We start from the raw sequence: 25,179 nt of genomic DNA, 5'->3' as shown, positions 1-25,179 counted from the left end.
CAAAATTAGAATATTGTGTAAGGGTTACATTTTGAAGACACCTGGTGCCACAAACTAATCAGCTGATTAACTCAAAACACCTGCAAAGGGCTTTAAATGGTCTCTCAGTCCAGTTCTGAAGCCTACACAAACATGGGGAAGACTTCAGATTTGACAGCTGTCCAAAAGGCGACCATCGACACATTGCACAAGGAGGGAAAGACACAAAAGGTTATTGCAGAAGAGGCTGGCTGTTCTCAGAGCTCTGTGTCCAAACACATTAATAGAGAGGCAAAGGGAAGGAAAAACTGTGGTCAGAAAAAGTGTACAAGCGATAGGGATCACCGCGCCTAGTCAAGATTGTGAAAAAAAACCCATTCAAAAATGTGGGGGAGATTCACAAGGAGTGGACAGCTGCTGGAGTCAGGGCTTCAAGATCCACCACCAAGAGACGCTTGAAAGACATGGGTTTCAACTGCCGCATACCTCGTGTCAAGCCACTGTTGACCAAGAAACAGCGCGAAAGGCGTCTCACCTGGGCTAAGGAAAAAAAGAGCTGGACTGCTGCTGAGTGGTCTAAAGTCATGTTTTCTGACGAAAGCAAATTTTGCATTTCCTTTGGAAATCGAGGTCCCAGAGTCTGGAGGAAGACAGGAGAGGCACAGGATCCACGTTGCCTGAAGTCTAGTGTAAAGTTTCCACCATCAGTGATGGTTTGGGGTGCCATGTCATCTGCTGGTGTCGGTCCACTCTGTTTCCTGAGATCCAGGGTCAACGCAGCCGTCTACCAGCAAGTTTTAGAGCACTTCATGCTTCCTGCTGCTGACCTGCTCTATGGAGATGGAGATTTCAGGTTCCAACAGGACTTGGCGCCTGCACACAGCGCAAAATCTACCCGTGCCTGGTTTACGGACCATGGTATTTCTGTTCTAAATTGGCCAGCCAACTCCCCTGACCTTAGCCCCATAGAAAATCTGTGGGGTATTGTGAAAAGGAAGATGCAGAATGCCAGACCCAACAACGCAGAAGAGTTGAAGGCCACTATCAGAGCAACCTGGGCTCTCATAACACCTGAGCAGTGCCAGAAACTCATCGACTCCATGCCACGCCGCATTAATGCATTAATTGAGGCAAAAGGAGCTCCAACCAAGTATTGAGTATTGTACATGCTCATATTTTTCATTTTCATACTTTTCAGTTGGCCAACATTTCTAAAAAATCCCTTTTTTGTATTAGCCTTAAGTAATATTCTAATTTTGTGACACACGGAATTTTGGATTTTCATTTGTTGCCACTTCAAATCATCAAAATTAAATGAAATAAACATTTGAATGCATCAGTCTGTGTGCAATGAATAAATATAATGTACAAGTTACACCTTTTGAATGCAATTACTGAAATAAATCAAGTTTTTCAAAATATTCTAATTTACTGACTTTTACCTGTATAGTTATATGGCTGTCATTTTGAGGTATCTAGCAATAAGTTAAACCAGATCAATCAAATGGATAGGTGTAAGCACTTATGGTAATTCCAAATGCCCTTAACTAGGTGTATTCACTAGACAGACACAGACAGAGAGAGGGGGGGAGAGGAAGAACGTGAGAAAGGATGAAAGTGGGAGAGAGAGAGGTGGGAAGAGAATGGAAAATTGAGAAAGAGAAACAGAGAGAGAAAGACAGCAGTGCAAATTGACTTAGACTTTAGTATTTCAACAACTCATCTCTTCCAACCTGTTAGGCAATCACATGTACCTACAGGGGAAGGATGGCCAGCCACACAGGAGGGTGATTTTTACTAAGGAGGAGAAGGAGGCCGTGCTGACCAAGATAGATGCATGCTGGCCATTTCGGAGTGAAGGGCAAGATTGCCAAAATCAACCTAACCTTCTTCTGACGTGGAATTGTCAAGGAGGTGGACAGCTGGGCAAGTGAAATAACCTTTTGTTTATCAATCACATTCTATTGTATCTGAAATTATTATGATTTCAATGAATGTCATATCAGAGAGCACACAATGTTTCAATTGGTCACTTTGTGCTTAAAGGTAGTACCCTGTCTAGCCTGCCAGAAATTTGAGAAGGTGAAGACTGTGGCGCCGGAGTTGAAGCCCATCAAAGTTGTTTCACCATGACACATGATCGGTAAGTGTCCCAATTCAAATTTTGCCCTGATAAGTTGTTTTGTAATGGTTGCTTTATTTGACCACAGCAGAGTTCAATATTATAGAGTGTGTGTGTGTGTGTCGCAGTATCCTTATAAATATGAAAATCTGCATACTGTATGACACAGATATGGGTAAAAATATAGTAATCTTCTCTCTAACACTTTAAATGTTAGGGGTGGACCTCATCGGACCCTTCACGAAATCCAGGAATGGCAACAGCTGGTGTCTGATGGCGACCGATCACTTTACCAAGTGGGGGTAGGCAACACCCATTTAAGGTCAGTAAAGGAAGAGAACGTGCTTAACTCTAAATTCCCTTCTGTAACCCATTAAAAGGGTTGCTTGGAACCAAAAATGTATTTTCATTTTGTATGATACCCATCAAGTACGAGACTGGTGAGGCCACCTCCAAGGCGATGATGGACCCACGGTTCTCCTGAGGTCATCTTGAGTAACCGAGGTCATGAATGCTGGAACAAGTTATGGATGTTATAGGTTATATTCTGTCACCAATGGTTTTATTTATTTTTTACAATTTGTTTTTCCATGGTACATAATCAGACATATTTCAATATCTTACATTGTCAATAGATATCGCTTTCCTACCCCGTCCTCCAAGTTTGGATGAATGGACCAACCAGACCCTCAAGACTGCCATGGGCAAGTCCCTTGACGGGTACCAGGAACGGTGGGAGAACATCCTGAAGGTAATTATCTTTGAACACAACAACAGCGTCCAGGCCTCCATCGAGTATGGACGGGAGCCGCAGCTGTTGACTGAGGTAAACAATGCAATTGTATATACAATTATTCCATATACTGTCGTCTTTCAAATTTGTGATTGACTTAGTGTTGTTGTTTGTCTATTGCTATTTTTGTATAACATACTTTCAGATCACTGAAACCCCACCTGCCTACTCCTCTCTACACTTGTGGCAGTTGTCGAACCAGATCAGAACGCCTTCAAGGACCATATTCAGGCACAGACTGAGAAGGATGTGGAGGTTTTTGACCAGGTAAAAATGATTGTCCACTGTTAATTTATATTCTGGCCCTCCAAGAGATATGTAAGAAATGTATTTGTAATATGAAATATAATTGCATATATTCCTGTTATCAATCAAGGTGAGACTGAACATCGACAAGGCGCAGGAGAAACAGAAGGAGAGCTACCGGAGGAGAATCAATAAGGGGACCAAGTGCTTCGACATCCGGGCAAATTACTTGGTTTGGAAGAAGGACGAAAGGAAGGCGAGACCTGGGGACCAGCTTGAGGTAGGCTATACCTTCCAAAACTGTTGAAAAGTACATAGCTCCCATTTATAACACTGCACTAATCCATCAGATTTTCTCAAAGTAAAATGTAACCTGTGTGTTTGCTTGTTTATGTCTGCCTCCTACCCTGTTCCCTTTAACTCTGCGCCTGTTCGCCAGGACCTAGGGGTTCTGCCCAACACCCAGACGTGGATCCACCTGATGTCCTCCATTACCAACCACCCTCCAACTTTTCATTACATCATCTACAGCTACTGTTATTGTCATGTTATTATCTGCACTTTTTGGCTGTGGCCATTAGTTGGCATGACAGGCCCACAACCTCCCAAAACAATGTCTGTTGGTCCTTACAAAAAAAGATAGCAGTTTTGAAACTAAAATGAAAGTGCAGTAAATGCAGTCGACTGTGATATTTTGGACGCAGTAAATTGCAGAATAACTGCAGTGTACTGCACTCTAACTGCAGTTACACTGCAAATTTATTGCAGTAAAGAAAACATATTTTGGATGCAGTATTTGCAGCATACTGCACTCTACTGCAGTGTTATACTGCACTCTGACTGCAATCTTTTTTTCATAAGGGGGGGGCCTTGGAGCTCAGGGGCCCCAGGGCATGTGCCCTGCATGCTCATTAGATAATCAAGTAAGGCTGCTGATTTCAATTGCACTACACACAGTGCTTGACTTGGGCAGGCGCTCACCAGAAATGAGTACCAGCACCTCAAATGTTCTACTCCTTGAGCTCCTGTTCCTCTTATAGAATATTAGCTCAAAGGTATTGTGGAGCTCCTGCACCTAAATACAAACAATACCTACACCCAACATGAGTACCAGCACCTATTTCAGTCAAAGTCAAGCACTGACTACTCAAGACTTAGCAAGAATGATTCGCATACAATATTTTAATTTCACAAGTTCTGCGGAATCAGGAATCATCCCATGTTTAGAATAGACTCCACTCCATAATTTATTATCCACAACGACAAGGCAACTTTAGACGCAACGCAGCCTTGCGGATGGATACATTTAACACCACTTCGAGTGCAAATAGCCCAACCAGGGAACAATAAATAAAAAATGTCTAAAAGGCACAAAATAAAACAGTTAATCACGGAAATATCTGCCCAATTCCCATCTATAAATCCGACGGTACAGTTGCCAATTCTGAAACCCGAATCTCGCATTTTCGAAGATGAGGGGAACGTGAGAGAGTCAAAAGAGCACACAGAACGAAAACACCTCCCAGCTCTGCAGCGGTCTCCATTTTAGCTCCTTGCCCGGTCGGTACCTCACGTGTTCTGGACTGTCTTTCTCACATGACCCTTGTTTGTCCCCGTGATCAGTACTTCCAACTCCGTATTTCAGTGTCGCTGAATATCACATTTTAAACTGTAACCTTCATGGATATGCTTGAACAGAGTTTGGACAGCTCTACAGGGTAAGAAAACGCATCCTATGCTCACCGCTCGCAATAGCTTCACAGGCCTAGGCACCATCTTCCTTTGCAACACATTAGCGCTAGCAATATGAACAAATGTTTTATTTTCTGTAATATATTTTGTTTTGTAAATCCAATGTATAAGACCAATATATTTTCAAGTGTTTGTCTAATATGTCGTGCTTTGCATCCAGTTATTATTGCTATTGTTTATTAACTCGACTCAGTCAAGCGAGACCAGCGACAGACAGTCTTGTAGGTCAACTATGTAGCTGTAACTGTCAAATTATTACAACCGTTTTAATGTCAGTGATGTGATTAGAAAGTGTATGATGTCGCTTTTTTGTTGTTGAGAAATGCATCAAAATAAGATTCATAATAATGCACGACTTATATACACAACTTCTATACTTCTCAGTGTTACGTTAGTAAAACATTGTACACAATAAATTACACTCCTGTGATTTGTTTGTTTGCAACCCATAATGATGAGCAGCAATGATAATATAATTGGTTAACGTGACATGAAACTGGCTACATTTTGCGCGCGCTTGAATAATGCATTTGGTTCAATGATACCATTATATAGTTTTGCAGTATCCCACTATGGGTTTAATAATAATAATTTACATAATTTGTAAAGCGCTTTTTCTCACACCCAAGGCGCATAATAATAAAAATAATAAAAACAATCCTTGAAGGCTTTAATGAACATCACGGTATTGAGTTGTGCCTTAGACAGAGATCGCAGCCATAATAATGTTTTAGCCTCTGTTAGGATTAAGGGGGCGTTACCAATTTGTCAACGTTTTCGAAGTGGAGGGAAAGTTGAAAGTATAGTGTTGACCTGCTGATGCATGCAAGTTGTATTCTGATTACAAAAAAAACAACGTATTTTCGTTTTGATGGCTAACATCAGCCAATATGCATCAATTTGACTAATTCAGCTTTAGCAGTCTAGTATGGTGACTAGTCCACTTTTCGAATGTCACATTTTCTTCCGCTAACACAACGACAGGGGGCACTCTTGCTACTGATATCAGTGTACAGTAAGAAGTACACAGTAGTGATGCGCGGGTTGACTCCTAACCTGCAGTCCCGTGTTTATATCCGCGGGGCAGGCGGTTTTAGGGTCATTAGGCTAAATAATGTGTGGATGAAGGGCAGGCGGGTTGAATAAAGAGAAAACAATACATACAAAAAATCCATAAACGTATAATTATTATGCAATTTATATCTATATCATTGAGGTTTTTCTTTAATTATGTAAGGCTATCTGGCATTGGTGCGTAAGCCTAAACTTTAGGGCCTAACTGTACGCACGCCAATTGGGAACGGGCAGAAAAAGTGAATGCTGATTTTATGGAGGCAAAAAGCACAATGTCGGAGTTGAATTAAATATTAGAAAAGCTGCGAAATGGAGAGTTGAAAATAAAGAGAAGGGAGGGCCAGAAAAGTAATGTTTGTGAAATATTTTGTGAAGTGGTAAAAGAGGATGATAGCATTGCTGGCAATGTTATGTGTGATGATTGTGAGGTGCTATACAAATTCGACAGTCACAAGACGGGATTTCAAACAGGCCTATGGCACGTCAAGGGAACTGTAGCCTTCTGTTCAGATGGGTTAAATGGAAACTGAAATCTGGACACTGACTGTAGGTCTATAACCTCTCACATAGCCATACTATTAACTCCTGCAGAATTAAGCATTTCTTGCAGTAAAATTATACACAAAATGTAGGCTACATTTTGACTCTGGAACAGGAGTGGACAAAACATTTTCACAGAAAATCTTTCCCGTTTTTTTTTTTTTTTGGGGGAGTTATTGCATTTTCATTAGGGCTGTGGCGGTAATTGAATAACCGTGTAACTGACGGTTATGGATGAAGACCGTCATGAAAATAAAATAACCATAAAAACAGTTTAAATAGGCCTACATGCATTTGAGGATTTTTTAAATTAACTTTATTTTCATGTAGATAAACATGACCTAATAGCGGGAGTGTTTACTAATGACTATAAGCAATTGTTTTGCTAACTTAGTCTGTCTATTAAACGTTCTACGTCTCCTCTTTCCAACTTTCCTTTGATGCTTGAGCAGCTCATCCCTAGATGCGCAGGGTGTAGAGCACTATAGGCTAAAAATAATTAACGTGTGGACTTTATTTTATTCAATGCACGTTTTCATTGCTTGCTAGTAAATAAATCTGCCTTAAAAAAAAATGTTGGATGTGTCTGACTATTTATTAATTATTACAACAAGGTTGTTCTGGCTCAGAGGCCTATAATGCACTAATGTGTCAAATGCGCCAATCTTCTCCAACCTGGCATGGTATAATTTGATACGGAATATTTTCTTAATTGATAGACTGGCCGATATACCACCCTAGGTGAGACTAAAAAAATAGTAGCCTAGGCTATAAAGTGTCGCACTTTTATGAATGCCCATGTGGTAGCCTACCGTTTGTAAAACAGGCAATTTACCGTTAATCCCTGTCATTTGGTTACATACATTTCTGTTAATGCATGTATTAATTACAGTAATTACAAGAGTTCACAACCTGCTACTCTTGTGAGAAACAAGTTTTGGTTTATTTCATACCATCATTTACACGCTCCATGTGAGCAATGAGCATGTGTTTGGTTTCTCTATCCTGTTGGTGTTGACGGCGCACAAGCGCCTGAGCACGTATATAAGTATCTGGCCTGCTTCTCGTAAATGTAAAATGTAGGAAAGTGCCCAGTTGGGCTTCTCAGTCATTTTTTATTTTTTTTACCTCACACAGTAAGTCAACGAAGTCCGTAAAAAATATATATATATATATTGTGATGTCACGAGAGGCTGTGTCCTGGAGGGACGTTACATCCCCCTGAGGTGGCTGCAAACCCAGACAGCTATGGCTCCATCTGCTGGTATGGTCGGGAACTCCACCCCTCTATGGCCAATCTTCCCACGCAGCTGAAACAAATGAGGAGCTGATGAGCTGAAGGTTTGGGAAGGGAAGAGACACAGTCTCCAACCTGGGCTCTCTGGAGGACAAGAGTGCTGCACGTCCACTTCCATGAGGAATATAAGGATTTGGAGATACTTACCTTTGGGAAATACTCACCTTTGGATATATGCACCTGTGGAAATACGTGAGAGACATTTGGAAGGACTTTTTGCTGGGTTGGCCACTAGCTGCAACATGGACTACAGTAAGGCTGGGGAAAAGTTATCTGAGCGAGTGAGAATTATGACTTTGGATGTGGAAGAGACATCCCTGAACTGTTAACCCTTAAAGAGCCACAAGAGAACAGAATTTTGTTATATTTTCGTTAATTTCCCAAGACCTATAATAAAATCCTTGTTTTGTTTGAACCTTGTCTCCTTGCACTACTTGAGCAATCCCGCTGAAAGCTGTGTAGCCTCTCGTGACGTCACAGATGGTGGAGAATACGGGCACGCTCAAGCGTTAATAGTGCATGTCAGAGGAGGATACCGAAGGTTTGATCACCCAGTTTTCCAAGTTGGCCGTAGGCTCCCCGCCGACTGAAATGGAGGACATATTGAAAGCCCTTGTTGCTGGCCAGCAAGCCCAGATGCAAGCAAACGTGGCTCTCTTGGAGGAGCAAAAGAAAGCCAACCTTCTGAAGGCAGAGGAATTGCAGTTGCAGAGACAGAGGGTGGTCCAAAATACCCGCCCAATAAAGGCAAGTGACTTTATATCTAAGATGGGAGCTACCGATGACATTGAGGCATACCTGCATGCATTTGAGGCCACGGCCACTAGGGAAGCCTGGCCCAAGCAACAGTGGGTTGGTCTGTTAGCCCCCTTTCTAACCGGGGAATCGCTGAATGCTGTCCGGGACCTGGGCCCTGACCAGGTTACTGACTATGATGCCCTGAAGTCTGAGATCCTCAGCAGATATGGACTCACAAAGTTTGGTATGGCCCAGCGCTTTCACAGCTGGACCTTCCAACCAGACCAACCTCCTCGGGCGCAGATGCATGAACTTGTCCGAATCGCAAGGAAATGGCTGGATCCGCAGAGGAATACAGCAGCGGCGGTGGTGGAGGCCGTTGTGGTGGATCGTTACCTACGCGCCCTGCCTTATGAGGCAAAACGGTTCATCAGTCAACAGGCCTTGACCACGGCTGATCTGACCGTGGAAGCTGTGGAAAAGTACCAGGCCACAGCGGAGATGCTGAATGCTTCCCGAAAAGACCCCAGGAGTGCGGCCCCACCCCAAATGGGAAGAACCCGTCCCAAAGGACCCCAAGGTCTCGAACCCAGCCACGTCAGGACTTATCCCGGCTCCAGGGGGAGCCAGAAACCAGGCGGGTCCAAGAAGAGTACACCAGGAGGGGGGAAACTCGACAGTGTTACCGGTGTGGGGGAGATGGGACATATCTCATGGCAGTGTGGGAAACCAGCCGAGGAACCTATGCCCACTGCGGAGTCCTCCAGCTCAGCACCCACACACCGTTTTGCCTCGCTCTTGGGAGTCGTAGATGGCGGCCCAGATCGACCCCCCCACCTGCCCGGTAACTGTGAATCACCATGATGTGGAGGCCTTACTGGATTCTGGTAGCCGGGCCACCCTGGTGCGTAAGGATTTGGTGGGCCCAACGTGTCTGACCCCGGGAAAGTCCTCCCAGTTTCCTGTGTCCATGGGGACACCAGAGAATACCCCATTACTGAACTTACAATGACCAGCACACGGGGAACCATACACACGACGGCGGGGGTGGTTGATTCCCTCCCGTCCCTGTCCTAATTGGACGAGACTGCCCAGCCTTTTACCCACTCTGGAGAGAGTCTCAGGAGAGGATAACCCGAGTACCTCGGAAACGGAGAGGCAAGACTCATCCTGGGAAGGCTCCGGTGCAATCCTCCGAGTTACTCACTCCCGCCCGGGCTCTGATAGGGATGGCAGGTGCCCAGACCGACACAGAGACGGAGCTACAGAATCTGGACAAAGAACTGTCTGGTCTGAAGGGGACCGCTGAGAGGTATCGTTTGTTAAAGCAACAGTTAGACATGAAGACAGAAGAGTTAGATATCCTCCAGGCTAAACTCCAACAGAGCTCCTTCCTAAGCAACAGGAGGAGCTGGAGAGGCTGCGCAGGACCATCGAGGAGTGTGAGGAGACCCTGCGCAGTAGTAAGGAGGTCCAGAAGAAGGCAGAGGAGAAGTACAAGGTGTTGGAGAACAAGATGAAGAATGCGGAGGCAGAGAGAGAGAAGGAACTGAAAGCTGCTCAACAGAAGCTAAACTCTGCTAAAACCAAGGCTGATGCGTTCAGTAAGAAACTCAAGGAGAGACAACAGGAGGCTGAGTCCCTGGTCCTAGAGTTGGAGGAGTTGAAGAGAGAGCAGTCTGGCAAGCACCACGGCAATGCGGACGCCCTCTCCCGGCGTGATGCCTTCTTCGCTGCCTTTACCCGACGAGGACGTCGGTCCCGAGGAGGGGGATGTGTGATGTCACGAGAGGCTGTGTCCTGGAGGGACGTTACATCCCCTGAGGTGGCTGCAAACCCAGACAGCTATGGCTCCATCTGCTGGTATGGTCGGGAACTCCACCCTCTATGGCCAATCTTCCCACGCAGCTGAAACAAATGAGGAGCTGATGAGCTGAAGGTTTGGGAAGGGAAGAGACACAGTCTCCAACCTGGGCTCTCTGGAGGACAAGAGTGCTGCACGTCCACTTCCATGAGGAATATAAGGATTTGGAGATACTTACCTTTGGGAAATACTCACCTTTGGATATATGCACCTGTGGAAATACGTGAGAGACATTTGGAAGGACTTTTTGCTGGGTTGGCCACTAGCTGCAACATGGACTACAGTAAGGCTGGGGGAAAAGTTATCTGAGCGAGTGAGAATTATGACTTTGGATGTGGAAGAGACATCCCTGAACTGTTAACCCTTAAAGAGCCACAAGAGAACAGAATTTTGTTATATTTTCGTTAATTTCCCAAGACCTATAATAAAATCCTTGTTTTGTTTGAACCTTGTCTCCTTGCACTACTTGAGCAATCCCGCTGAAAGCTGTGTAGCCTCTCGTGACGTCACAATATATATATATATATATATATATATATATATATATATATATATATATATATATATATCCATTCAAATTAGAATAGTTCCTTGCAGTATTTCAAAATGATTTCCAACACTCTCCCCCTTGATAAATAGGCTGTTGCGTGTATTTGTTTATTTTAATGATTGTCAATTTCATCTTCATACTATAGCATAGCTGTCCCCTTCATACTTTCCTTTTCAATTCATTCTCTTCTGGCCTACTTTTGGAAAGCCTAATGAATGCCTAGGTTTTTTAAAAGTTTTAAGGAAAGGACAAATATTTGCTCTTGTGTCTGACATACGCTGGTGTCTTTGATTGACGGGTGCTTTTACTGGGGTGTGTGAGTTTGCTGATTCTCTATAGGCCTATATGTCCATTCAGAAAGTTTCCTAAAGTATCCTGTCTGGACACCATCTCTTTAATAAAAATCTAACGCTCCTGTTTTCAGTAGCTTAGGCTACATTATTTCTCTCATTACGGCTTCACTGAGTTCAAGTCACAGACACATCTCAACATCAACTGTTCAGAGGGGACAGGGTGAATCAGGCCTTCATGGTCAAATTGCTGCAAATAAACCACTACTAAAGGACACCAATAAGAAGAAGAGACCTGCTTGGGCCAAGAAACACGTGCAATGGACATTAGACCGGTGGAAATTTGTCCTTTGGTTTTGGAGTCCAAATTGGAGATTTATGGTTCAAACCGCCGTGTCTTTGTGAGACGCGGTGTGGGTGAACAGATGATCTCTGCATGTGTAGTTCCCACCGTAAAGCATGGAGGAGGAGGTGTTATGGTGCGGGGGTGCTTTAGGGGTGCCTTAGTGGTGACACTGTCTGTGATTTATTTAGAATTCAAGGCACACTTAACCAGCATGGCTACCACAGCATTCTGCAGCGATACAGGACAATGACCCAACACACCTCCAGGCTGTGTAAGGGCTATTTTACCAAGAAGGAGAGTGATGAAGTGTTGCATCAGATGACCTGGCCTCCACAATCCCCCGACCTCTACCCAATTGAGATGATTTGGGATGAGTCGGACGGCAGAGTGAAGGAAAAGCAGCCAACAAGTGCTCAGCATATGTGGGAACTCCTTCAAGACTGTTGGAAAGCATTCCAGGTGAAGCTGGTTGAGAGAATGCCAAGAGTGTGCAATGCTGTCATCAAGGCAAAGGGTGGCTATTTGAAGAATCTGAAATATAAAATCTATTTTGATTTGTTTAACACTTTTTTGGTTATTACATGATCGAATATGTGTTATTTCATAGTTTTGATGTCTTCACTATTATTCTACAATGTAAAAAATAGTAACCAAAATGAAAAACCATTGAATGAGTAGGTGTGTCCAAACTTTTGACTGGTACTGTATAATGACAGAAGAGAAGCTGTATGTATCTAATTATAGACAAGTTGACTAAACAAATAGCCTAATAAAATGGTTGAAATTATATTTAGGAACATATCTAAATCAGTCAAAACAAAATCATGCACCCCCTGTCAAAAAATCGTTCTGCCGTCTCTGACTGTAGCCTACAGCGTTTATCTATATTAACGGGTTAGGGTCGGGCGCGGGCCTCAAATTTTCACTTTTTCACATATAGTCTGGTGGTTGCGGATGGGTTATTAGCAATTGCGGGTGGGTGAACAAATGACTGACCCGTGCACCACTAGTACACAGTCACTTATAGTCCAGCGGATAGGTGAAATAATTGTTCCATTTTATGATAAAAGTATCAGACTTGATACACTAATACTAGATACATTAAGGAACATTTTAAAGATTGGAAGCGGTATGGGAAGCCTGTCAGTCAATCCAGATGTCCTGTTAGAAGAAAAATAGGGTAAAGTAATTCCAAACAATATAAAAATGTATTTGTAATGTTATCTACCCACTAAATAAACCCCACAGATAATATAGACAATATTTCTCATCATAAAGTACTCTTAAGACCTTCATGGGGGTCACATCAAGGTCATTTTGACCATAGTCCAGCAGCTATAGGAAAACATTTTGGACTTTGATAGAGCCACCAAATTTCACACACAGCTAGGGCATGTCTAAATAAGTATTTTGGGCTATAGTGCCATCACAGATTTTGTTCATTACCCCCCCCCCTGGTGGTCATTTCCAATATGGCCGCGGAAAAGTAGGCTAAGAAACCCAAGATAGGTAACTGGTTGGATAGATTTCACCAGGAATACTCTGCTCCGGTCAGAGAGCAAGCAGATGGCAGAGACAGTGCCAAGGTTCACATATGAATTAAGGACTTGTTGGTTGGACATGGTAAAGTTGGATTTGTTTGTTGTTCTACAACAAAGGAGAGACATGATAAGCAGGTTGCATAACATAAGGTAAAGGTGATAAGGATGAATCTATTAAACCAAGGGCAACATGCCTTGACTTTTTCCACATTCTGTTACGTTACAGCCTTATACTAAAGTTTATGAAATTGTTTTTTCCCCTCATCAATTTACACACAAGACCCCATAATGACAAAGAGAAAACAGGTTTTTAGAAATGTTTGCAAATTTATTAAAAATAAAAAACTGAAATACCTTATTTACATAAGTATTCAGACCCTTTGCTATGATAATCGAAATTGAGCTCGGGTGCATCCTGTTTCCATTGATCATCCTTGAGATGTTTCTACAACTTGATTGGAGACCACCTGTGGTAAATTAAATTGATTGGACATGATTTGGAAAGGCACACAGAGAGATCCTTGATGAAAACCTGCTCCAGAATGCTCAGGACCTCAGACTGGGGCGAAGGTTCACCTTCCAACAGGACAACGACCCTAAGCACACAGCCAAGACAACGTAGGAGTGGCTTCAGGACAAGTCTCTGAATGTCCTTGAGTGGCCCAGCCAGAGCCCAGACTTCAACCCGATCAAACATCTCTCGAGAGACCTGAAAATAGCTGTGCAGCGACGCTCCCCATCCAACCTGACAAAGTCAAGGGGTCTGAATACTTTCCAAATGCACTGTATCTCAAATAAGAAAATTAAGGAAATTACATGACATCTTAATGTTTTTTGTGGGGGTTATCAGGGCAGTCCTTATAATGATGACAAGTGTGTGGCATTGAGAGAGAGTCAACAGGTGAAATCAACTTGGTTGATCAAGTTCATCTCAGTAGTATGCTGCTCCACTCTGAGGGCTTTTGTACAGGCGCCAACCAGCTGTGTGGGGCCGTATTGGACACGATTCACATGGCCATATCTCTATAAATAATTGGTACATACAGCCCAATGATGGCTTAATATGTTTGAGGAGGGTCTGAAAACACAATAAAATAGCCCAAAGATGCCATATATGTATCCTTAAATGTTTTTGTAGAAAAGTGGTGAAAATGTATGCCAACTTAGTTTTTTGTCAGTGTTTTCATGGCTAGTTCCAATACTTTACATGTAAACACTTTAAAAGTCATATGGGTGTTCGTTGAAGTCTATTGATCGCAATGATATATATATATATACAGTGAGGGGAAAAAAGTATTTGATCCCCTGCTGATTTTGTACGTTTGCCCACTGACAAAGACATGATCAGTCTATCATTTTAATGGTAGGTTTATTTGAACAGTGAGAGACAGAATAACAACAAAAAAATTCAGAAAAACGCATGTCAAAGATGTTATGAATTGATTGCATTTTAATGAGGGAAATAAGTATTTGACCCCTCTGCAAAACATGACTGTCACGATCGTCAGGGTAAGGAGTAGACCAAGGCGCAGCGTGATGAACAAACATGACTTTAATTAGTTAAAGCACGAAACAAAACAAGAAACGACTCGTGACGTCCACGGTATCAATGACCGAACACGGAACAAAAACCCACAACCACAAAGGGAAAACATACAGTTTAAATATGGCTCCCAATCAGAGACAACCAGCCAACAGCTGACACTCGTTGCCTCTGATTGGGAGTCACTCAGGCAAACATAGAATACAACAAACTAGAATGAACACCAACATAGAAATACACACATAGAAATGAACACACCCTGGCTCAACATAATGAGTCCCAGAGCCAGGGTGTGACAGTACCCCCCCCTAAAGGCGCGGACTGCGACCGCGCCTCAACTAAACAAACCAAGGGAGGGCTGGGCGGGCATACCTCCTCGGCGGCGGTTCTGGCTCCGGCCTTGACCACCACCCTCCAATACACCCCCCATAGTACCCCTGGTCCAGTCTGGCCCCGCCGGCTGGAGCAGGACTGGACTTAACAGGAGCGATCCTTACCAGGCTGTCGACTCGCACCCCTGGCTTGGTGCGTGGAGGAGGAACGGGCCTTACCAGGCTGACGACGCGCACCCCTGGCTTGATGCGTGGAGGAGGAACGGGCCTTACCAGGCTGACGACTCGCACCCCTGGCTTGGTGCGTGGAGAAGGAACGGGCCTTACCAGGCTGACTACTCGCACCCCTGGCTTGGTGCGTGGAAGAGGGACGGGCCTTACCAGGCTGACTTCTCGCACCCCTGGCTTAGTGCGAGTGGCAGGAACAGGCCGGACCGGGCTGGCGACGCGCACCGTAGGTTTGGTGCGAGTGGCAGGAACAGGCCGGGTCGGGCTGGCGACGCCGCACCGTAGACTTGGTGCGGGTGGCAGGAACAGGCCGGACCGGCTGGCGACGCGCACCGTAGGTTTGGTGCGGTGGCAGGAACAGGCCGGGTCGGGCTGGCGACGCGCACCGTAGACTTGGTGCGGGTGGCAGGAACAGGCCGGGTCGGGCTGGCGACGCGCACCGTAGACTTGGTGCGGGTGGCAGGAACAGGCCGGACCGGGCTGGCGGCGCGCACCGTAGGTTTAGTGCGTGGAGCAGGGACAGGCCGGGCTGGGCTGTCGACGCACACCGTAGGCTTGGTGCGTGGAGCAGGGACAGGCCGGGCTGGGCTGTCGACGCACACCGTAGGCTTGGTGCGTGGAGCAGGGACAGGCCGGGCTGGGCTGTCGACGCACACCGTAGGCTTGGTGCGTGGAGCAGGGACAGGCCGGGCTGGGCTGTCGACGCACACCGTAGGCTTGGTGCGTGGAGCATGGACAGGCCGGGCTGGGCTGTCGACGCACACCGTGAGGCTTGGTGCGTGGAGCAGGGACAGGCCGAACCGGGCTGTGGGAGACGGATAGGAGGCCTGGAGTGAAGAGCGGCCACCACCCGTCCTGGCTGAATGCCTACCCTCACACACTCTGTGTGAGGCATCCGCACAGGACGTACAGAGGCGGTGAACCCCTGGCCTGGTGGCCTTCTGGATCCGCCCCCTTTTCTCCTCCGTCAGCCCGTCGTCCATGCCGTGTGCCCCCCTAAAAATTTTCTGGGGTTGCCTCACGACCGTCCGACGACGACCCTGATCACGCCGTTGCTCCTCTCTCCGTCGCCTCTCCACTGTCTCACTCCATGGCCGGCGATCCATCCCGGCCAGGATTTCCCCCAAGTCCAGGACCCTTTACCGTCCAATATCTCCTCCCATGTCCAGGCTGCCTGCTCCTGGACACGCTGCTCCTCTTTCGCCAGGGCCTTTCCCGGCGCTTCCTCCCATGTCCACCCCAAGGGCTGCCCCTGGACACGCTGCTTGGTCGTTGCATGGTGGGTTTTTCTGTCACGATCGTCAGGGTAAGGAGTAGACCAAGGCGCAGCGTGATGAACAAACATGACTTTAATTAGTTAAAGCACGAAACAAAACAAGAACGACTCGTGACGTCCACGGTATCAATGACCGAACACGGAACAAAAACCCACAACCACAAAGGGAAAACATACAGTTTAAATATGGCTCCCAATCAGAGACAACCAGCCAACAGCTGACACTCGTTGCCTCTGATTGGGAGTCACTCAGGCAAACATAGAATACAACAAACTAGAATGAACACCAACATAGAAATACACACATAGAAATGAACACACCCTGGCTCAACATAATGAGTCCCAGAGCCAGGGTGTGACAATGACTTAGTACTTGGTGGCAAAACCCTTGTTGGCAATCACAGAGGTCAGACGTTTCTTGTAGTTGGCTACCTCATCGCTGTACCCCACACATACAATTATCTGTAAGGTCCCTCAGTCAAGCAGTGAATTTCAAACACAGATTCAACCACAAAGACCAGGGAGGTTTCCAATGTCTCGCAAAGAAGGTCACCTATTAAGCAGATATTGAATATACCTTTTGTGCATGGTGAAGTTATTAATTAAACTTTGGATGGTGTATCAATACACCCAGTCACAACAAAGATACAGGAGTCCTTCCTAACTCAGTTGCTGGAGAGGAAGGAAATCACTCAGGGATTTCACCATGAGGCCAATGGCGACTTTAAAACAGTTACAAAGTTGAATGGTTGTGATAGGAGAAAACTGAGGATGGATCAGTAACATTGTAGTTACTCCACAATACTAACCTAATTGACAGTGAAAATAAGGAAGCCTGTACAGAATAAAATAAATATTCCAAAACATGCATCATGTTTGCAACAAGGCACTAAAGTAATACTGCAAAAACTGTGGCAAAGCAATTCACATTCTGTCCTGTTATGTTTGTGTCAAATCCAATCCAACACATTACTGAGTACCACTCAATACTTTCAAGCATAATGGTGGCGGCATCATGTTGTGGGTATGCTTGGAATCGTTAAGGACTGGGGAGTTTTTCAGGATAAAAAAAGAAACAGAATGGAGCTAAGCACAGGCAAAATCCTAGAGGAAAACCTGGGTGTCTGCTTTCCACCAGACACTGGGAAATTAATTCATCTTTCAGCAGGACAATAACCTAAAACACAAGACCATATTTACACTGGAGTTGCTTACCAAGGAGACAGTGAATGTTCCTGAGTGGCCGAGTTACAGTTTTGACTTAAATATACTTGAAAATCTATGGCAAGACCTGAAAATGGTTGTCTAGCAATGATAAATAACCAATTTGACACATCTTAAAGAATTTTGAAAAGAATAATGGGCGAATGTTGCACAATCCAGGTACGGAAAGCTCTTAGAGACTCACCCAGAAAGACTCCCAGCTCCCAAAGGAGCTTTTATAAAGTATTGACTCAGGGGTGTGAATAATTATGTAAATGAGATATTGCTGTATTTCATTATTAATACATTTGCAAACATTTCTCATTATGAGGTATTGTGCGTAGATGGGTGAGAGAAAAAAATTATATTTAATCCATTTTGAATTCAGGCTGTAACACAACAAAATGTGTAATAAGTCAAGGGGTATGAATACTTTCTGAAGGCACTGTAATATGATATTCTGTTTTGTGTAAATGTTAAGAAAAATGACAGCAAACCTGCCCTGTACACGTCACTTTTTATGTAAAATCCCATAGGAATGTATTATGTCCAGGTGGTTGGTGGCCATCGCCCGCCAGGGGGGTAATGGACAAAATCTGTGATGCTCTAGCCAAAAATACTTCTTTAGACATGCCCTAGCTGTGTGTGAAATTTGGTGGCTGGATCACAAAGTCCACAATGTTTTCCCATAGCCACTGGACTATGGTCAAAATGACCTCAATATGACCCCCATGAAGGTCTTACAATTATTTTATGATCAGAATTGTTGTCTATATTATCTGTTGGGTTGATTTAGTGGGGGTCATATTGACAACATTGTTTGGAATGATTTTACCCTATTTTCTTTTAACAGGAAATCCGATTGGCAGCCATTTTATTAAAATGGCCGCCTTGGTTGACTGACATGCTTCCCAGACTGCCTCCAATCTTTAAAATGTTCCTTAAGGTATTTAGTATTAGTGTACCAAGTTTGATACTTGTGTCATAAAGTGGAACGATCTTGGTATATTTGGTTCTTATTGCTGGACTATTATTATTAATTAGCCTATAGCACATAGCTGTTCAATTGAATATGAGTGTTATAACAGAAAACTCCCTTCTCTCTCCATCAGTCACGAGAAACAGGAAACAGAGGAGGTTCTCCAACTGGAAGGTAGGTATCGGGGTGTGTTAAATTTCCTCTGTTCAAACAGGTAATTATGGAATTTACAAGTGTGTGTGTATGAGAGAGAGCGTAAGTGTGGGTTCTAACATGCTGGTGTGTTTTTCTCAGAGGGTGTGGGGACGGAGGAGCAGACTGCAGTTACCATAGAGAGTGTACAGCAGGCCGCAGCTTTTGCGGATCATAATGTTCAATACCAGTTCCGCACAGAGAACAGTGGAGGACAGGTGAGCTCAATCAATGACCCAGGCAATTTTGAACACACACAGTTCTTACTACCACAGTACCACAAAATCCCCCTTGTCTGGATGAACAAAATAACAAGAAGAATCTGTAGATTATGTGTAAATTATTTTGTCTATAATATGTATACTGTATATTCTGTTTTATTGTTGTCAACACCATTTCTCCAGGTCAAATTCCTGGTAAATGTACTTGGCGAATAAAGGTCATTCTGATTCTATCTGAAATGTTTGGCATACTCCTGTCCTGACCTCTCCCCTTGACGTTCTTCACTCCAGGTGACCTATCGTGTGGTCCAAGTGACAGATGACCAGCTAGAGGCAGCAGGCGACGGGACTGGGGCAGTCAGTGTGGTCTCCACTGCTGCATTTACTGGAGCACAGCAAGCAGTGGCACAGGTGTGTGTATGTATGAGTTTGTTTGTGTGTGCATTAGTGGGCATGCTATTACACATGGCATACCCTATCATCTTAGGGAAGTATTGCTGTCTAATTTGCCTCTCACTCTCTCGGCTGTCATTCAGAACCCCTTCAGTAATGGGGGTAGTCCAGCGGGGGAGACGGTGGGAGGGGAGACGCGTTTTGCCTATTTCCCTGCTGCCACAGTCAGTGATGGGGCATCCACAGCAGTGTCGGTGCAGGCTGACCCAACACTCACACAGGCCGGAGGTGAGTAGCCACCAATCCTAGTATGAAACCCACATATAGTGTAACCATTCACTAGTGCAGCTCATACATAGCATTATGTTATGGTATTGAACAAAGATATACTGTATATATATATTTATTTTTACAAATTAATTTGTAACCCTCTCTTCTGAGTTCCAATCAGTTTTAACCTAGTATCTAGGTGTTGCAGTATGTGGTCTGTAAGTAGTCAGCATGTGAAGGTTATTGTGTGTAAACATGTATGGGCATAACCATAAATAAGGTAGTGCAGTGCCTCCACCTAATAAGTAATGTACCCCTAAAGATATGTATTTGCAGTGAACATAGGCACAAATAGATATCCCCTTGAACTATGATAAAGAATGATCACAACAAACAAGATGTTCATTATTATTAAAGTCAAGACGTATCAATTCCGTTTCAATCCAAAACTCAAGCTTGAATCAGATTATAAACCAACAATTATCAACATAATTTCAATCACATCTATGTACACTTAATTAGTAAGGACCTGGTACTCACAACCCTAAATCCAGATCGCGACTGATGAGAAGCATGCGAGTGCAACAACAGTCTGTCCCATTCAAACACGGTAGATAAAGTCCCTCATCTGAAACGGATAAAAACACAGTCCTCCTCAATTAATCGGGACTGGTCCCAATGTAGTTAATTATATAGCTACAGTTCATCTCTTGTTTTACCACAACCAGTGGCTAATGTTACTCATATCACCCAGAGCTCAGTCTCTCACAGCATCTGTCGGTCGAGCCTCCGAGCGGAGAGAAAAAGCAGAGATCATCCAATGACAGTTGAACCAAAAACAAATCCAACGCTGTCCTCCCTGTGGTCTGGGATGCGGGACTAGCTAACAGTTAATCACTTTGGTTTACTCAGATCGCGTTACAACAACTTTTTAAAACAATAGCTAAAACAATGAAATAGCCGTCTTGCTAGCTCACAGAGTTTGCAGGGTTGTCCTCCCTTCACTCTCTCGCATGTCTAACTGTTGCCTTGCAATGGTCCATCTCCAAAATATGTCCCACATGCAACAGAGTAATAATATAATAATAATATGCCATTTAGCAGACGCTTTTATCCAAAGCGACTTACAGTCATGCGTGCATACATTTTTGTGCATGGGTGGTCCCGGGGATCGAACCCACTACCTTGGCGTTACAAGCGCCGTGCTCTACCAGCTGAGCTACAGAGGACCGTGTGGTCCAAGTGACAGATGACCAGTCCATAAAAAAAAAAGAAACTAAAAGTAACCAGGGGGTTACATATATTTGACTGAATTGAATTTTGACTATTGCCTTTATCTCAATAGGGCAAGAGACGTTAAGTCACAATAGTCTTTCTTGGGAATCCTATAAATCCCTGATTTGTACCACCTCTCTCTGACAACAGGTCAGTTCTATGTGATGATGAGCCCACCTGATGTGTTGCAAGCTGGCACGCCACGGACCATTGCCCCTCGCGCACACACCTACACCACGTGAGTACGGCTTCACCTGCCACACAGTTTAGTGTTCCATACACATTCATCACACCACAATGCTCCCCCATCTATGTAGTTTGTCTCACTTCTCCCAACTCCACATTGGCATAGACTTTCCCTAGCTAAACCTTCAGGAAATTATCACCTCTTAGTATTTACCTGCCTATTTTGGCATGATTGGTTTGTGATTCAAAATAAATCAAAACGTGCAAAAACAAAAACTGTCCCACTTACCTGCCATCCCCAGAGACCTCGGTGAAAACGAGATACTACAGCATGGCAGTTCAAACTGGTGAGGACTACTTTCGTTCGCATCCTCTAAAACTGACCCCCTCTCCTCCCATCCTTGACAGATGTGTGGTGAATCCACTAGTCGTGATGAATCATATGTCTTAGTGTACCTTTCAGGTGAACTTGATGTATAGTGTGTGTATATATAGCTTTGGGTTATAGGTTGACCGAAGGAGTCCTCTTCAATGGGGCGAGGAAACGTCTCGGTAATACTTTATTTGGATAGTCCATCTGTAGATACTCTACAGACTATCAGTAACATTTCAGCTAACAAATCTACTAACCCTAGCCCTAACCCTTATCCTAACCCTAAACTTAAGCCTTACTTTAACCCTAGCAAGCAGTTGCTTATCAATAGATAGTTTGTTGATAGAATGATGGATTCATGCAGGTCCCATGTGGCTCAGTTGCTAGAGCATGGCGCTTGCAACACCAGAGTTGTGGGTTCGATTCCCACGGGGGCCAGTTCAAAAAAGTACGAAAATATATACTACTGCAAGTCGCTCTGGATAAGAGCGTCTGCTAAAATATTACATTTGAACAATGTATTTGAATACACTGTCAATTTGTTTGTTTTTATGAGTGTGGGTTTTACAGTGGGTAACGGTGACATAAAATGGAATCATTTATTTGTCTTTGTCTCTCTTCACAGGAAGATGGATGGTCCACGGGCACCTCGGGATGAGAGAAGGAAAGCACAACACAATGAAGGTAAACTGATTAAAGAAAGTATTTATCTGGCAAATGGAAACTTGAAAGTAAAAGTTCAGACTTACCATGGGCATAGAGAGAAAAAGGAGGAGCCTTACTAAATGTTTTTCGTGTAATCTTTTTTTTTACACTGAACAAAAATATAAACGCAAAATGTAAAGTGCTGGTCCCATGTTTCATGAGCTGAAATAAAAGGTCCTAGAAATTTTCCATACGCACAAAAAGCCGATTTCTCAAAAATGTTGTGCACAAATGTGTTTACATCCCTGTGTGGCTAATCAAGAAGCTGATTAAACAGCATGATCATTACACAGGTGCACCTTGTGCTGGGGACAATAAAATGCCACTCTAAAATGTGCAGCTTTGTCACAACACAATGCCACAGATGTCTCAAGATTTGAGGGAGCGTGCAATTGGCATGCTGACTGCAGGAATGTCCACCAGAGCTGTTGCCAGAGAATTGAGTGTTAATTTCTCTACCATAAGCCGCCTCCAACGTCGTTTTAGAGACAGTACATCCAAACGGCCTCACAACAGCAGACCATGTGTAACCACGCCAGCCCAGGACCTCCACATCCGGCTTCTTCACCTGCGGGATTGTCTGAGACCAGCCACCCGGACAGCTGATGAAACTGTGGGTTTGCACAATTGAAGAAATTCTGCACAAACCATCAGAAACCGTCTCAGGGAAGTTCATCTGTGTGCTCGTCATCCTCACCAGGGTCTTGACCTGACTGCAGTTTGGCGTCGTAACAGACTTCATTGGGCAAATGCTCACCTTCGATGGCCACTGGCAAGCTAGAGAAGTGTGCTCTTCACGGATGAATCCCTGTTTCAATTGTACTGGGCAGATGGCAGACCCTGTGTATGGCATTGTGTGTATACGCGGTTTACTGATGTCAACGTTGTGAACAGAGTGCCCCATGGTGGCGGTGCGGTTATGTTATGGGCAGGCATAAGCTACGGACAACAAACACAATTGCATTTTATCGATTGCAATTTTAATGCACAGAGATAACTTGACAAGATCCTGAGGACAATTGTTGTGCCATTCATCTGCCGCCATCACCTCATGATTCAGCATTATAATGCACAGCCCCATGTCACAAGGATCTGTACACAATTCCTGGAAGCTGAAAATGCCCCAATTCTTCCATGGCCTGCATACTCACCAGACATGTCACCCATTGAGCATATTTGGCATGCTCTGGATTGACGTGTACAACGGCGTGTTCCAGTTCTGGCCAATATCCAGCAACTTTGCACAGCCATTGAAGAGGAGTGGGACAACATTTTACAGGCCACAATCAACAGCCTGATCAACTCTATGCGAAGGAGATGTGCACGATGCATGAGGGAAATGGTGGTCACACCAGATACTGACTGGTTTTCTGATCCATGCCCCTCCTTTTTTTAAAGGTATGTGTGAACAAAATATGCATATCTGTGTTCCCAGTCATGTGAAATCCATAGATTAGGGCCTAATGAATTTATTTCAATTGACTGATTTCCTTATGTGAACTGTAACTCAGCTAAATCTTTCAAAATTGTTGCATGTTGCTGAGTATCTTGTGTAAATGGTGTTGACCCGAGGCTCAATCCCTATGTTTGTCATGTGAGCTTGTATTGAAACCTTAGCTCCTTCAAATTATTAAGATATGGCATTATTAGAGTGCAAATAACTAATAACATATCATGCACATACTGTCAACACTCATTAAATTGGACATCAAGTTTAAACCATGAGACCATGAATCTTTCAATTTGACTCTCTTTATCACTGTCTTTGTTAGTTTCACTAGTCTCCATATCTGTTTCCTTCAACTAGGACCCTTCTACTCTTCCCAATAGGAAAACCCTCTCAATCACTACTGCTAATACACACGGATCACTCTCAAACAATGTTCTGCTTTTACCCCTATTGTAAGGTTTAATAACAAACAAAACAAACATGATAACTTCTGTTCACCGGGATGCCATTGTCCCCTTTTACTTTCTCTTTATTGGAAGGCATTGTTTGCATTTTAGTCTACCCTAACAATGTTACTCTATATATTTATTACCAATTTCCTTTGGATATTCACTTTCTGCTTCACACTCATTAAATGTCTATTATTTTGAGATTAATATATAATGCGCCGAAATTATAAAATACATCGGCCAATTCAGAACGGGAGAGAAACCTTTTATGGTAGCTCTCGACTAGTGTTTCTTTCTGGGATCAACATTTATTATAATTGGGCTAGCATTGCCTAACAGTCCACTGCCAATGGACTGCTCTGTCCATAAGGTTTCTGGCACCTGAGACAGAATAGACAGAGACAGTTTTCCACTTCGTCTCGGGAGTGGTTCACGAATTGGTTTAGACTTCATTGTTGGGGATATCAACGGAAACTCCATCAGGAGTACAATAGATTGTAGCCTTTAGTTTAGTTAAGAAGTCTACCTAGAAAGTTAAACACTTGAGTGGGTGAATAAATAAAATCATGTTCAACATTCATTGGTCCTATTGAACAGGGCATGGGTTTTGTTTCAAAATGTATTACCGGGGTGGTATTCCTTTTAATTCTTGACGAAGGCTCTGATTAACGTGGCAATTCTATTTTTCATTGGAAGCTGTTATAACCTCCCGAGTGGCGCAGTGGTCTAAGGCACTGCATTGCAGTGCTAGCTGTGCCACTAGAGATCCTGGTTCAAATCCAGGCTCTGTCGTAGCCGGCCGCGACCGGGAGACCCATGGGGCGGCGCACAATTGGCCCAGCGTCGTCCAGGGTAGGGGAGGGAATGGCCGGCAGGGATGTAGCTCAGTTGATAGAGCATGGCGTTTGAGATGAAATAAATAAAAGCTGAAATAAATCCATGACATAATAAATAAAATAAATAAAGCCATGA

At 44.0% G+C, this 25,179-nt stretch overlaps 1 protein-coding gene and 1 long non-coding RNA gene across 2 annotated transcripts in view; both read left to right on the top strand.

The window, feature by feature from the left end:
• Positions 1 to 2,726: 2,726 nt before the first annotated feature.
• LOC121572758 lies at positions 2,727 to 3,865 on the top strand. The gene is made up of 3 exons (XR_006001905.1): positions 2,727 to 3,161; positions 3,271 to 3,420; positions 3,580 to 3,865. It is a non-coding gene; the product is annotated as an uncharacterized LOC121572758 (long non-coding RNA).
• Positions 3,866 to 4,170: 305 nt separating this feature from the next.
• The window catches only part of usf2 (upstream transcription factor 2, c-fos interacting), a 35,038-nt gene continuing 14,029 nt past the window's right edge, over positions 4,171 to 25,179 (top strand). Inside the window, exons 1-8 of the mRNA XM_041882790.2 lie at positions 4,171 to 4,858; positions 18,827 to 18,867; positions 18,988 to 19,103; positions 19,398 to 19,517; positions 19,643 to 19,787; positions 21,195 to 21,282; positions 21,533 to 21,577; positions 22,229 to 22,287. Coding sequence (XP_041738724.1) covers positions 4,821 to 4,858; positions 18,827 to 18,867; positions 18,988 to 19,103; positions 19,398 to 19,517; positions 19,643 to 19,787; positions 21,195 to 21,282; positions 21,533 to 21,577; positions 22,229 to 22,287 — 652 coding nt within the window. The 5' untranslated portion in view covers positions 4,171 to 4,820. The remainder of the gene's footprint in view (positions 4,859 to 18,826; positions 18,868 to 18,987; positions 19,104 to 19,397; positions 19,518 to 19,642; positions 19,788 to 21,194; positions 21,283 to 21,532; positions 21,578 to 22,228; positions 22,288 to 25,179) is intronic.

This window comes from Coregonus clupeaformis, chromosome 8, assembly GCF_020615455.1.
Source record: "Coregonus clupeaformis isolate EN_2021a chromosome 8, ASM2061545v1, whole genome shotgun sequence".
NCBI classification, from domain to species: domain Eukaryota; kingdom Metazoa; phylum Chordata; class Actinopteri; order Salmoniformes; family Salmonidae; genus Coregonus; species Coregonus clupeaformis.
Note: the sequence above shows the minus strand (reverse complement) of the source record. Positions and strands in the feature narration are given on the sequence as shown.